Below are 12500 nucleotides of genomic sequence, written 5' to 3'. Positions count from 1 at the left end.
ACATTGAACATATAACATGTAGTTTCCCAGGGAACAAAATGCGATGCTTGGCCAGCAGGGGGAGCTGGAGAATTCCTGCAAAGATGCTGTGCCTGCAGATACTAGCTGATCACAGTTTCAGTGCTCTGGCTGGGATGGTGTAGGACCCAGGGCAGTTTGGTACACACCTGCCAAGACAGACTCTACAGAGACCCACCAGAAAGTAGGCCTGACCCTAAGGCAACACCCGGTTCCAAGAAAGACCAGAAACTGAGATCACGCAAGCACCACCCAGGAACAGACCCACCAAAGGAAATTCCTAAAGCTCCAACTATTGTAGATAGGATCACCTGATGTCCCTTAGCCAAGCATACTTATCAGCCTTCACCAAGACACCCCAAGACAAATGTTGGCCAGTCAGTGGTCCTGAACCTTAGAAATCCCTCACCCCTGTAGGGTCCACAGATCTACCCCTTCTCCTGGGGTTCATTTTGAAGATGGCTTGCAGTTTCTGGCCACACATCCTGTTTGTTCCTGTGTTCCCTCTGCCCCCACTGGTGGTTATCTTAGGGATTTTGTTTATTCTTGAGCCTGGTAATCTCCCACCTGCCTGTGGGGGGTGGGGGTTCTATTGTGCAGCAGATAGGTATATAAGGTTTTTCTAAGCTTGAATAAATGGCATTCAGCATTCTCTCTTCACGAATGACCCATGTATGTCTCTTGTGTGTTCCTTTAATTCCAGGTCCTTGCCCGGCTCGCGAATGGTACAGTAGCGTGAACTGTACCGTCGAGAGTAACACGGGTATTACAACCCCAATCTCTGCTATCTGAGCTCAGAGCTCTCTGATCCTGCCAATATATTGGACACACAGAGAGTCTGAGTTCGAACTTGAATAAGAATAAAGGCCCTTTGCTTTTGCATATGGGACTCAGTTTCCTAGTTGGTTTTGGGGGGACTTTGCAGTCAGGGCATAACACAGGCCAACCAAGAGACCAGTTGCCTATGTAACTCCCCTGAATGGCCTTTCCTGGTCCTTCTCTGTGTTGAAATTCATATCTTGTGACTGACAGATAGAAACCCCTAGGATCTAGTAACCTAAAAGATCACTAGCTTCTGCCCATCAAAGCTAAAACTGTTTTGGGTGGTTTTAGTGACTGTAAAAGTTTGTGTAGACCCTAGTCCTCAGGCCAAACTTGTCAAGAGCTGAGAAAGACCCTGCTGGAAATTTCCTGTGTCGATAAGATGAAGACAAAGACTTGCATGTGGCGTGGCCTCACAAAGAACTGTAAGCAAAAGGTTTGGTCGCAGCCTGTAGGAGATAGGACCTGGTAGGAGAAATTGGGGTCATTGTAGGGGAGAGTGGTGTCAACCCTCAAAGGAGATCTTAGGAGCCTTAGAACCCCATCTTGCCCCTCTTCACCCTTGCTTCTCAGCTACACTTCAGTGAACAGGCCTCATCTGCCACGTGACCTGATGTTAATCCTACCAGTCAAGACCACTACCACAACTGAAAGCCAAATTTAAAGCAACCTTTAAATAAATACTGCCTGTTGTAATGAATCTGCTTGCTTGTCCTGTCACTGGGTACCCTGTCCCTTAAAGACACAAGCCCTGCCCACTCCCAACTTCCCCTTCTGAAAACATGGTTTCTCTCTGCAACACATGGCCACGCGCATGTTGACTAAGGGCAATGAGGGCAGGTCTGATGACGCCACTGCCATCTTGACTAAGGGCAGGTCAGGTAACCAAGTCACCATCTTCACTGAGGAACTTCTTGCCTTGTCTCACCATTTACTTGCGTTTTTGTCTCTAAATCTCTCTCACCGACTCTGTTACGTGTGTGTTTTGCACAGTGGAATGCTTTTGGTAGGGCCCATGAGAGCGTCCACCTCACCCAACTCCTGTTTAATATATGTGTGTGTGTACGCATGTGACTTTTAATTTAACTTTATGTGTGAATATAAGTTAGTTTTAATTCTGTGTATTTGTGTATGAAACCTAAATTTGACTGTGTATATCTGTACATGTACTTACTGTTGAAAAAATGTTTTAAGTAGTCCCTAATGAGCTCTGCCCATTGTATCTCACTCCAGACTAAGAAAGCAATGTCTCAAATATTGTAAATTGATATGTACTTTTAAATCTGTTATGACACACCATATATGTAATCCAACTCTGCTTTAAAATATATTTTATCTAATGATAAATTTAAGGTTATAAATATCTATTTCAGATTAACAAAGGCTAACCTACAGCCTTTCCTGTAAGCTCTTTTTCCACTATTGTCAGTTTTACTGCTAACCTTCTACTGCAAACAGTGTTTTCTTCTTTATCTTTCACAAATATAAATCTCACCTGTTAAGTTAAAAACCAGTACGGTTAAGCCTGGATCCAGCTCTCCAGGCAGATCCTATACCATAGTCATAACTTATCTATACCCGATAAACAGCCCTCAAGTGTTCAGAGATCTGGGGAATATGGCATTTAAATGTTTAATTATTAAAGGCCTTTAGGGGGCTGGAGGGATGGCTCAGTGGTTAAGAGCACTGCCTGCTCTTTCAAAGGTCCTGAGTTCAATTCCCAGCAACCACATGCTGGCTCACAACCATCTGTTATGAGGTCTGGTGACTTCTTCTGGTCTGCAGTCATACACACAGACAGAATATTGTATACATAATAAATAAAATAAATATTTAAAAAAATAAAGGGCTTTTCATAACAGAGAGACACATTGGTTCCTAGCAGCAGCACCCTATTTCCTCCAAAGAAGACAGAAGGCAGGTGGGCACAGAACAACCTCCATCCACAATTAGCTTCATCAAGTGAAAGTGCTAACCACTGGGGAAAACTGCCTTTCATCTAAACTGAAAATCTCCAGACAGTGGATAAAGGAAAAGTAGAATCGACAGCTTAGCTGCTCAGGCCAAGGCAGGCTTGTCTTCCTACAGATTTCCTAACCCACAGGATCTTCTAAAACCTGCCAGGCTCTGCTTCTAACAACAGAAGGCAAATACAGCCCTCAAAGTCCCTGCCCTCAGTGACCATGGAGGACCTTGAAGAGTGGCTCAAGGTAGCCAATCGAGTGAGTTCTCCATCATTTTTAAATCAATAACTCATGTGAAATTTTATCCTTCTCGAAGATCTCTGATGCAGTTTGGTAGCTGAGAGGTTTTGCCAGTTTAAAAAGGACAACCTCACCAAACAAATTTCAGTATAACTTCTTACCATGTTCTAAATAAAAGGCGTTTAAGATAGGCAAATATGAGTTATTAAGGTGTGTACCTGTAAGTTATAAAGGTCTGAGAACAAAGGAAAGTTACCAAATTTCTTTCTCACGCTGCCTTTCATAGTTTTAACATTATCAATAAAATGCTGATAAGCTATTAATCTAACTCTGGCAGAGGACTCTACTGCAAGATCAAGATTTTAAATTCTCTTGGTCATTTTCTAAAGATACTTTTATTTATGCAAAAACATTTGTCACAATCATTCTGGCATAAATATACTGCTGTTTATACAATGTATGTGTCTAAAACTTGTGTTTTACAAACTCAAAGAATTCTTGTGAGTTCTAGGGAGCTGAATTTAAGGACTCACCTTAAACAGATCAGATATACCCCCTCTTACTTCCCTGGTCCTGATAGCCTCCTCCTCAATTACCAGAACCTAAAAAAAATTTTTTTTCTTCCTAAACTTAACCTTGTTTTCTGCTCTGCCAACACCTCACCAGGTCCAAGAGACACCAGACAGTTTCACACTACAAATCCTGGATAGGAGTGAAGCAACCAGATACTCCAGGACGTGACCAGCACCCAGCTTTCTCAGGTCCCCCAAGACTCTGACACCCACAAATAAGCAGGAAGCAGTCTTGAGAACCCAATCCCCTCATCTCCTTAACCTGCCATGCCTAACTCCTTACCTTTTTATTATAAGAGAAAGGTAGGAATGTGGGCCTGCCCTGTCACCCGGGTACCCTGTCCCTTTAAGAAATAAGCTGCGCCTTCTCTCCATCTCTCTTTCTTTCTCTGTTTGTCCTTCTGAAAAGGTAGTCTCTGCATCTCTCTTCTCTTTCTTCCTCTTTCTTCTCTTTCTCTATCCCTCTATGTCTCTCTTTTTCTTTCTCTCTCCCCTCCATAATCCCTTTACCCTTATACCTTATACCCTTTCCAATACCCACTAAATAAGCTCTATACCCAAGAGCTCTCTCTGCATGGCGGATCCATCTGTCTCCCACCTGCCCTGGTCTCCCACCCACCAGGGGACCTGCCAGGGTCACGTGCATCACGAATAATAACACTGCCTAGGGGGATGGGCTCTAGCCAGGTCCATCTCCAGTTTTTCAAAAATAAATAAATAAATAAATAAATGGCCCCCGAATCAAGTTTTGCAGGGGCTTAAGAATGCCAAACCCACAATTCCCGTTGCTCATCAGGCCCAAACAGGGGCAAGCATACATCCTGACACATTCCCTGCCTGTGAACCTCCTGCCTACGAGTGACAAAACGTATCCAGTGCCGATGGGTCAAACACACTTGTTAGGGGAATGAACACATGTGGCTTGCTATGTCCCATAAACAATAGCCACCAGCATCGTGGAACTATCATCTGTCCTTGGGCAAGCGGCTTGCTGATCAGGGGTATTTTTGCTTCGTGGGTCTCTTAGGCCTAGTAACTAAAACTTAAAATGAAGCTTTGGCTCTCACACCACCCGTGACATGCTATGTCACTACGGGCAGAGCAACAGGCCAACACACCAAGGGCAGAGACTTTAGAAACTATGATCCAAAATAGCTGCCTTGCCGCTTTTCACACGGATTCCTCAGGTGTCTTGTCCCAGTGATGGACACCCAGGAAGGGAGCCAGAGCCCACGCTAGGCACAGAAGAAAAGAAAGGAAGGAGGGAAGGAGGGATGGACCTGCAGAGAGGGAGGAAGGGGCAGGGTGCACACTGGGAATCTTGGCATTGCAGCAGAGGGTCTGCAAGTGCGCACAGCATGCTGGTTGTGCACACAAGAGCCGTTTTGTTCCCACCTGCTGGGAAGGGCCTGGGGTATTCTAACAGGCTTGGGAAGGATTTCTCAAAGCCCCTGGATTTCTCCCAGGGCATCATGGGTCTGCAAAGAGCCCAGTGGCTCCCTTGTCTCCAGTTCATGTTGGAGGGTGGAGACTGTGCTGTGGAGCCCTAGTGAGCTCCCAGACAGACTGAGTAAGGATGTGGTGACTCAGAGAGGTCTGCAGGGCAGGTCAGGGCTAAGCCAGTCATTCCCAGGTCTGCCACCAATGCAGAGGGGAAGCAAGGACTATGGGCAGGGCTTATCAGACAAGGGGTGGAGTTTGGAGGTAGACTATTAGGGAGATTGCTGCCATTGCAGAAGAACTTTGAGGATTACTATTGAGATGTCAGACCTCGGAGACCCTCACTGCTCGCTGTCAAACTCTCTAGAAGCACTGTTTGACTTTGGGCTTGCAAGACGCCCCTCATGCCTGAGCTGGGGCTTGCTCCAGGAACACAAGGCAACATAGCAAGGGCTTGGCCCAATACAGTGGCTCATTCTTCTGAAATAACACACAGCCTTAGGGGCAGGGGTGGATTATATCTCTGGAAGCCAGCTGGGAGACAGTCAGTTCCTACACACTGGTAGGCCAGCTCCCTGGCTGTCTCAACTACTGTTCCCACCCAGAGAGGACGTAGCCTTATGATATTGAAGAACTGGAAGCCTGGTGGGACACTGCGGGGGGGGGGGGTTGTGCTAATGAGACAAAAGAAGAAGGATCCAGAAATTTTTTCAGCTGTTTTATTCTGTCAGGCCTGGAGCAGGGATAGCTTCAGCTAGGCAGATGAGCCCACAGATGGAAACATTGAAAGTGGTATCAGTGAAAAGATTGCTAGATCTTGAGAGCTGGCATGGCTCTGTAGCGCCATCACGGAATCTGAAACCAGATCGACTGCAGGAGGAGGACTTGAGAAGAGAGGAGGGCTCTGCAGATACTGGGTTTGAGAATAGTGCCAGTGTTAAAACTCCTCCAGCCGACCAGAGTGGGTGCGTTCTCATCAGCGGGTGCCGAGAAGGGGTCGGCGTCCGGTGTCTCTTCCTTTTTTTTCTTGATCCAGTTGGAATAGTAGGAGACTTTGGTGAATATGTTGGGGCTGGAAATTGGCTCTAGACATGCTGCGCTCCAGCTGCCCAGCCCTACCACATACCAGGAGCCATTCAGTGAGCAGACAAGGGGACCACCAGTATCTCCCTGAGGAGAGAGAAGACATAGCTGATAGGTTCAGGAAGGAAGGAACACACAAGTACTAGAAAGGACTTGCTGGGGACCAGAGGTCTCTACAGCTATCTTGAGTGGTGCCCTTTGGGTCCATGGAGGCATATTTTTGTTTGTTTGCTTTTATTTAAAGCATAGGAGTCCTCTCTAGATGAGGTATCTTTGAGGCAGGATCATAGAATTCTACTATGATACAGTTGCAGAGGGACCTTGTACAGCACCTACCTGGGGCAACCACAGATTTTTAGTATGTGGATGGCAACTAGAACAGCTGAACATCTGGCATCTGTCCCACCACCCACACGGGAGAGGAAGCCACTAAAAACACACGCGGTGGCCTGCTGGCCGGGGTTAGAGAGATGGCTGAGCTCAGCTGCAGTGTTGGCACCATGGTCGCTTACTAGGCAGATGGATTTTCCGTTCTTCACGTCCCCAGCACATATCATATCATCTTTTATAGCGTTATATTGACCGATGCTTTCTGAAGTATGGAAGAAGGTTTCGCATTCCTTGTTATCAATGAGGGAGACCTCTGCTTCCTGCAGAGGGAAAGGTGATGGCAGGAACTCTGTGGGAGAAGGGTTCAGCTGTAAGAGGCAGCTGAGGGAAGATGTCAGCTCCCTTTCCAGGACGATTTGGGGTGGGGCGGGGGCGGGATGAGGCAGTCACTCTAGGCCACAGTGGCAGGGAAGGGCTCACGACAGGCATGCGATGACCAGTGGAAGTGGCATTCAAGAGCAAGCAGCGGGGCTATGGAAGACAGGGACAAGCTGGAAGTCAGAGTGACTGCAAAGGTCTCAGCATGAGGACCTCAGGCAGAGCTTCCTCAGCAGGTTAGGGAACTGAGACTGTACCCAAGGGCACAGAAGTCAAGGAAAGGGCAACTCAGCTTTCCAACAGCTCTGGCTGCTCTGTGGAGCCCAAGCTGGGTGCAGGGATGCTGGAGTCTGGTGCAGGGATGCTGGAGCCTGAGGGCAGGGATGCTGGAGTCTGGTGCAGGGATGCTGGAGTCTGGTGCAGGGATGCTGGAGTCTGAGTGCAGGGATGCTGGAGCCTGAGGGCAGGGATGCTGGAGTCTGGTGCAGGGACGCTGGAGCCCAAGTGCAGCCGTGGCATAGGACTCAGAGCAGAAATGTTTAGGACCACGACAAGAAGACTGGCCAATCACAAGGAGCAACTGGACCTGGAGATGTGAACTCTGCTTCCAAGTGCTCTCACAGATCTGGCCTGGGGTCGCCTCATAGGAGCAGACCGACAACAGTACGGCTCACTTCATGCGGGGGTCACCATGCACATCCCTCAAGGTTGGTCAGGGGCTGCCTGTGTGTAGCAAACCCAAACCTGCCCCGAGGCCCAGCAACCGTGATCAGCAGGGGACGTGACAGAAGATGGCGAAAGGTTTGGTCTCTCAGCGAGGCCAGGTTCTCTGCTCTGAGAGCTACCCCAGCCCACATCTTCCTTCTGTGCTCCCACTCCCATTGCCTGGCCAGGCCTGAAGACCCTACCTGCCCTGACATAGGCCCTTAGAGAGTGAAAGTCTGTCCCTTCTAGTTCTGCTGAGCCACTGTTCTCGGGACAGCCTGTGGGACTGATCCCAGAGAAACATCTGACTGTAAACCTCCTCGGGGCTGCTTTGCCAGATTGTGACCCTAAGTTTCATGTCAAATTTATATATACTTTATTTAACTTGTCATTATATTGTCTTAAATCAAAAGCATTCTGCTGGGCTGGAGAGATGGCTCGGTGGTTAAGAGCACTGGCTGCTCTTTCAGAGGTCCTGAGCTCAATTCCCAGCCACCACATGGTGGCTCACCACCATCTGTAATGAGATCTCGCGCCCTCTTCTGGCATGCGGGCATACATGGAGGCAGAATGTTGTATACATAAGAAATAAATAAATCTTTTTTTTTTTTTTTAAAAAAGCATTCTGCTATGGGATAATGCTCTTGTATACGGTAAGATTTGTCACTCATATTAGTTTAATAAATACAGACTGGCCAGTAGCCAGGCAGGTGACCAGACGAAGAGGATTCTGGGAAGTAGAAAGGCAGAGAGTTACCAGCCAAATGCAGAGGATGTAAGATGAGAATGCCTTACTGAGAAAAGGTACCAAGTCTTGTGGCTAGACATGGACAAGAATTATGTAAGAGCTACTTAATAATAAGCCCGAGCAATAGGTTTATATTAATATTATAATTAATATAAGTCTCTGTGTGTTTCTTTGGGAATGAATGGTTGTGGGACCAGGAGGGACAGAAACTTCCATCTACAGCATCCTGTGTAAAATCACTGCCTAGGAACTCTGTATTCTCAATCTAAACATCAACAGCTGCCCCTTGCTGATAGTAGGCTCTTCCTGTGGTCCAGCATACCAAACTCCAAAGACACTGAATTCCCTTGTATGCAGAAAACCCATACACTTGAAATCATCTCTATCTGAAACACTATCTGACCCAAGGCAAATGCAATACAGAGACTAGCAATACTGTATTGTTTAGGGAATAAGGACAAGGAGAATGTCAGTCCCCAACACTCAGGCTTTTGGTCCCCAAGTGACAGGATCTGTGCTTCAAAACCAGTCTGCTCCGGCCTTAAGGGTTGGGCAGTAAGGTTCTCAGAGGTGAATGGCTCCCAGTTAAACACTAAAACCTACCCCATGCCTGGCCGCTCTCATCCTCTTAAGGATACTTCCTGTCTTTCCTGGCCAGGGTAGAACAACCACTGTTTGGTTCTCTATGCCTTGCAGTGCACAGAGTCAACCGCACTTAGAGCACTGGAATCAAAGAGCCCGCACTTCTGATCTGAACGGTGGAGTTTTGCTTTTGAGCCAGAAACCGAGGTTCTGGTTCAAAAACCACAGGAAAGGCCTCCACGGTCTCTTGCCCCTCACCCTCTTCCCCTGCCCTGTGTACTCACTATCCTCTCTGAGCATCCCCCAGCCGCTTATCCAGCAGGACCTAGCTTGAAACACCTTCATGGTATTCTCTGGGACGCAGGCTGGAAAGATGGAGGAGCTGTACGCCACAGGCCTGTGCAGCTGGATCAGAGCAATGTCATTCCCCTGATGGTGGAACTTGTGATAGTTCTCGTGCAAGATGAGCTTATTCACCGTCATCTGCCGGCTGAAGTTGGTGGGACTGCCCAGCTGGTTGTACCCTAGCAGAATCCGGTAGTCAGATGGTTTTCGGGACCTATTGGAGGGCAGCACCTCTGAGTGTGACAGCTGCTGACAGTTGACAGTGTCACCTGAATTACCCACCCTACAGGCAGCCTACATGGTCCTCCCTTCCTGATACTGGGATGGTCCTTCTCTTGAAGGGCAGATGACCTCCAGCAGCCTGAGGACTTTGGTCCTTTTGGAGGCTTCCAATCACTTCTCCAGCATACCCTAGTATCCAAGGAGCTGTGGATTTCATTCCCGTTAAAAAAACTATTTGAGGTGCATCCAACTGCTTCATCTTGGAGGCAGAAAGACTGCTCACTTCCAGCCCTGACCAGATCCCTCTCAGGGCTGCGTGAGAATTGTTTTTCTCAGAGCTTCTAGGAATACCTAAAAGGAAAAATATGTTTCCTAGCTCTGGGCCTCTCCTTACTGAGGCAAGGCAGGTGGCGGGCACCATGCAGGGCAGGGCAACAGTGCAGAGGACTCCCATTGGCAGCAAGCTATTCCAGAACCCAGCCTAGAAGGACTGTCAGCTCTGCATCCTTCACCCCTCTCCTTCCCTCCTCCTAGTGACTCTCTCCTGCACCCCCTTCCCAGCAGAAGGGCCCCGGGAAGGGAACACGCACCTTAGGAAGCAGTGGGCAGCACTGGCTACCCAGTTTTTGTCGATGAGAACGGCTCCACAGATATGACTGCCATGAAAGAGCAGACTGGCCTGCCACGGCCACCGCTCAGAACTGGCCATCTGACCACCATAGATCTTCCCTTGGAAACTGGTCCTGCCACATACTGTGGAGACAATCCCAGCCGCCAGGCACCTGCATTCAGGATGCATGTGCTTGGTGCCCCAAATGTCATCAGCAGCAGGACCCAGGGGATGCAATGACTTCTCTTCTCCCTTTTCAGGTGGCCATAGCCAAGGTCAAGAGTGGAATGGCATAGTTCATGCTAACAAAGAGCCTCTTGGATGGCAGGGATGGGGGTGGGAGGTGTCAGGCTGAGAGTCTCTCAAGAAGGGTCAACAGAAGAGAGGTGCAGGCAAAGGGGAGCATGACGCCAGGCTCTCTCCTCAGACTTTACTAATGTGAGGAGCACAGCTCTGAAGAGGCAGAAACCGGGGCTGACAGAGGCCATTATCGTCTTTGGATGGGTGTGCCCTCCGGTCTCAACCCAAGGAAGAGCATAGTATAGCCTTGTGCATGGCCTTGACCCTGAACTGAGGGGTCCAGAGATCAATGGGAAAGAATCAGCAGAGGCTGTGGGTATCCGGTATAGACCCCCCCCCCTCTCCAAATTTTCACCTTCAGTGTAAAGGCCTGCAGAGCCTCCCAACTGCCTATGTTCTGAGGGAAAGGGAGGGGGACATGCTCCTCCCCCCCATCTGTCTCCTCTTCTCGGCACTTACTGTTCTGCTGGGCTTGGGGGCCTTTGGGGATGGGCCAGACACCCACAGGGAGTGGTGCTCTTTGCGGGGGCGTGTAGTCCTGGGCATGGAGTGGCAAGAAGCTGAACCAGAGAAGAACAGCCAGAAGGCAGGCTCCGCTCCAGCCCAGACCCAATTGCTGGGCCCTGGTGCCCCGCATCTGGCCGGCCTGCCTCTGGGTTCCAGACAGAACAGAAAGCACGTGCAGACAACCGCCTACGATGGCAAACTGCCTCTAGAGAACTCCATCCCTCGCCCATCCTGACCTCGCGGAGCTGAGCAAGTGTGCTGAAAACCTAGGTCCATGGGAGGCAGTCCGCCCTGGAGGAAGTTTTGTCCTCAGACCCTCTTCTCGGGCTTCCGCAGAAGTACACTCTTGGGGGAGTGGGGCCAAGGAACATTCACCGCATCCCAGAATTTCCCAGGTTCGTTCTGTTGCAGTGCACACGCAAAAACACGAAGTCTCATCATCGAGACTGACACGTCACCATCTCATCAAAGTCCACAATGCCATCAGCTACCTCCTCTGGTGGGGCTGTGTGTGGGTAAGAGTCCCCAGCGAGTACTGCCCTTGAGCACAGTTCTAGAAACTAAACGGTCCCAACGTGCCTGCCAGGACTAGTAGAGGGTGAGTTAGGGTCACTTGCTAAAGGTAGGTATGGCAATGAAGAAAATACAAGGAAGGAGCTGGTTTAGAGTCGGTTTTATGCCCTGTTTTATGCTCTTGTTAAGAGTTCAAGGCCTGGGGAAAGCTTTCCCTGGGACTCAGAGCTCTGCCCTTGGGATTCTCAGCCAGTTTTTCTTTTTAACGTCTTATTGTGGTTTTTTATTTTTAAATCGGAAAACAGCACACATTTGCCTGCGCCCACTTCTCTAAGCTCCCTGCCATAACAGTCAAGGCGGATTGAAACAGGATGCGCTTTCTGTGCCCCCAGCCTTGCTTGCTGGGGCAGATTTTGTAGCATGGCTGTCTTAGGCACTTCGTGGTGATTGTGTGTGTTTCATGCAGCTTTGTTTGTATAAAACACTTCCTCCTCTGCCTTGGCTACCTGAAGAGACCAAAGGGGGGTGAGTGCTCTAAGGTCATACCCCATGCCCTTGGCTCTGACCGAGACCTGCCGGTGAGGAGCATTCATCCTCTGGAAACGTTTCTAGACTAGACGCTGAGACAGGGTTTCACTGTGTAGCCCTGGCTGCCCTGGAACTTACTCTATAGACCAGGCTGGCCTCGAACTCACAGAGATCCTCTGTCTTCCAAGTGCTGGAATTAAAAGAATGTGCCACCACCACCACCGGCATACAGTTGGATATTTCACTACTAATATCATAACATAAACTCGAAGCGGAAGGTCTAGGATAAAGAGAGATGATGAGAGAAAGAAGGTAAGCTGTACTCTCAAGTATGGGTCTGGGGTCCTGGAGAGAGAGCTGTCATTAGGCACCAGCCATGTATCCCAGCTGGATGGCTCTGTTATGTTTTAAAAGGTTATAAGAGGCCTTTTTATTCCCTTTCTTTCTCGTTTGGTGAATGAGATCTTCGGGTGGCTTTAAAAGGCCTTGGGTGGAGGGGCTGGAGAGATGGCTCAGCGGTTAAGAGCACTGCCTGCTCTTCCAAAGGTCCTGAGTTCAATTCCCAGCAACCACATGGTGGCTCACAACCATCT

At 48.9% G+C, this 12500-nt stretch overlaps 1 protein-coding gene across 1 annotated transcript; it reads right to left on the bottom strand.

Annotated features, from left to right (window-relative positions):
- Window positions 1–5902: 5902 nt before the first annotated feature.
- Window positions 5903–10248, bottom strand: LOC101983910 (serine protease 40). The gene is made up of 4 exons (XM_013351006.1): window positions 10040–10248; window positions 9167–9441; window positions 6652–6818; window positions 5903–6226 (listed from the first exon to the last, which is right to left on the bottom strand). The coding sequence occupies exons 1-4, from the start codon at window positions 10246–10248 to the stop codon at window positions 5903–5905; spliced, it is 975 nt and encodes a 324-aa protein (XP_013206460.1).
- Between the last annotated feature and the right edge of the window lie 2252 nt (window positions 10249–12500).

The sequence above is a fragment of the Microtus ochrogaster genome, linkage group LG2, assembly GCF_000317375.1.
Source record: "Microtus ochrogaster isolate Prairie Vole_2 linkage group LG2, MicOch1.0, whole genome shotgun sequence".
NCBI lineage: Eukaryota > Metazoa > Chordata > Mammalia > Rodentia > Cricetidae > Microtus > Microtus ochrogaster.
This window is presented reverse-complemented; position numbering and strand designations above follow the sequence as displayed.

Coding starts and splice junctions, on each gene's coding strand:
- LOC101983910 (XM_013351006.1), bottom strand. CDS start 10,248: ATGCATCCTGAATGCAGGTGCCTGGCGGCTGGGATTGTCTCCACAGTA. Junction 9,442..10,039: donor GCTGCCCACTGCTTCCTAAG/GTGCGTGTTCCC, acceptor GCCCTCCAATAG/GTCCCGAAAACCATCTGACT. Junction 6,227..6,651: donor ACGGAAAATCCATCTGCCTA/GTAAGCGACCAT, acceptor CTCTCTCCTCAG/GGAGATACTGGTGGTCCCCT.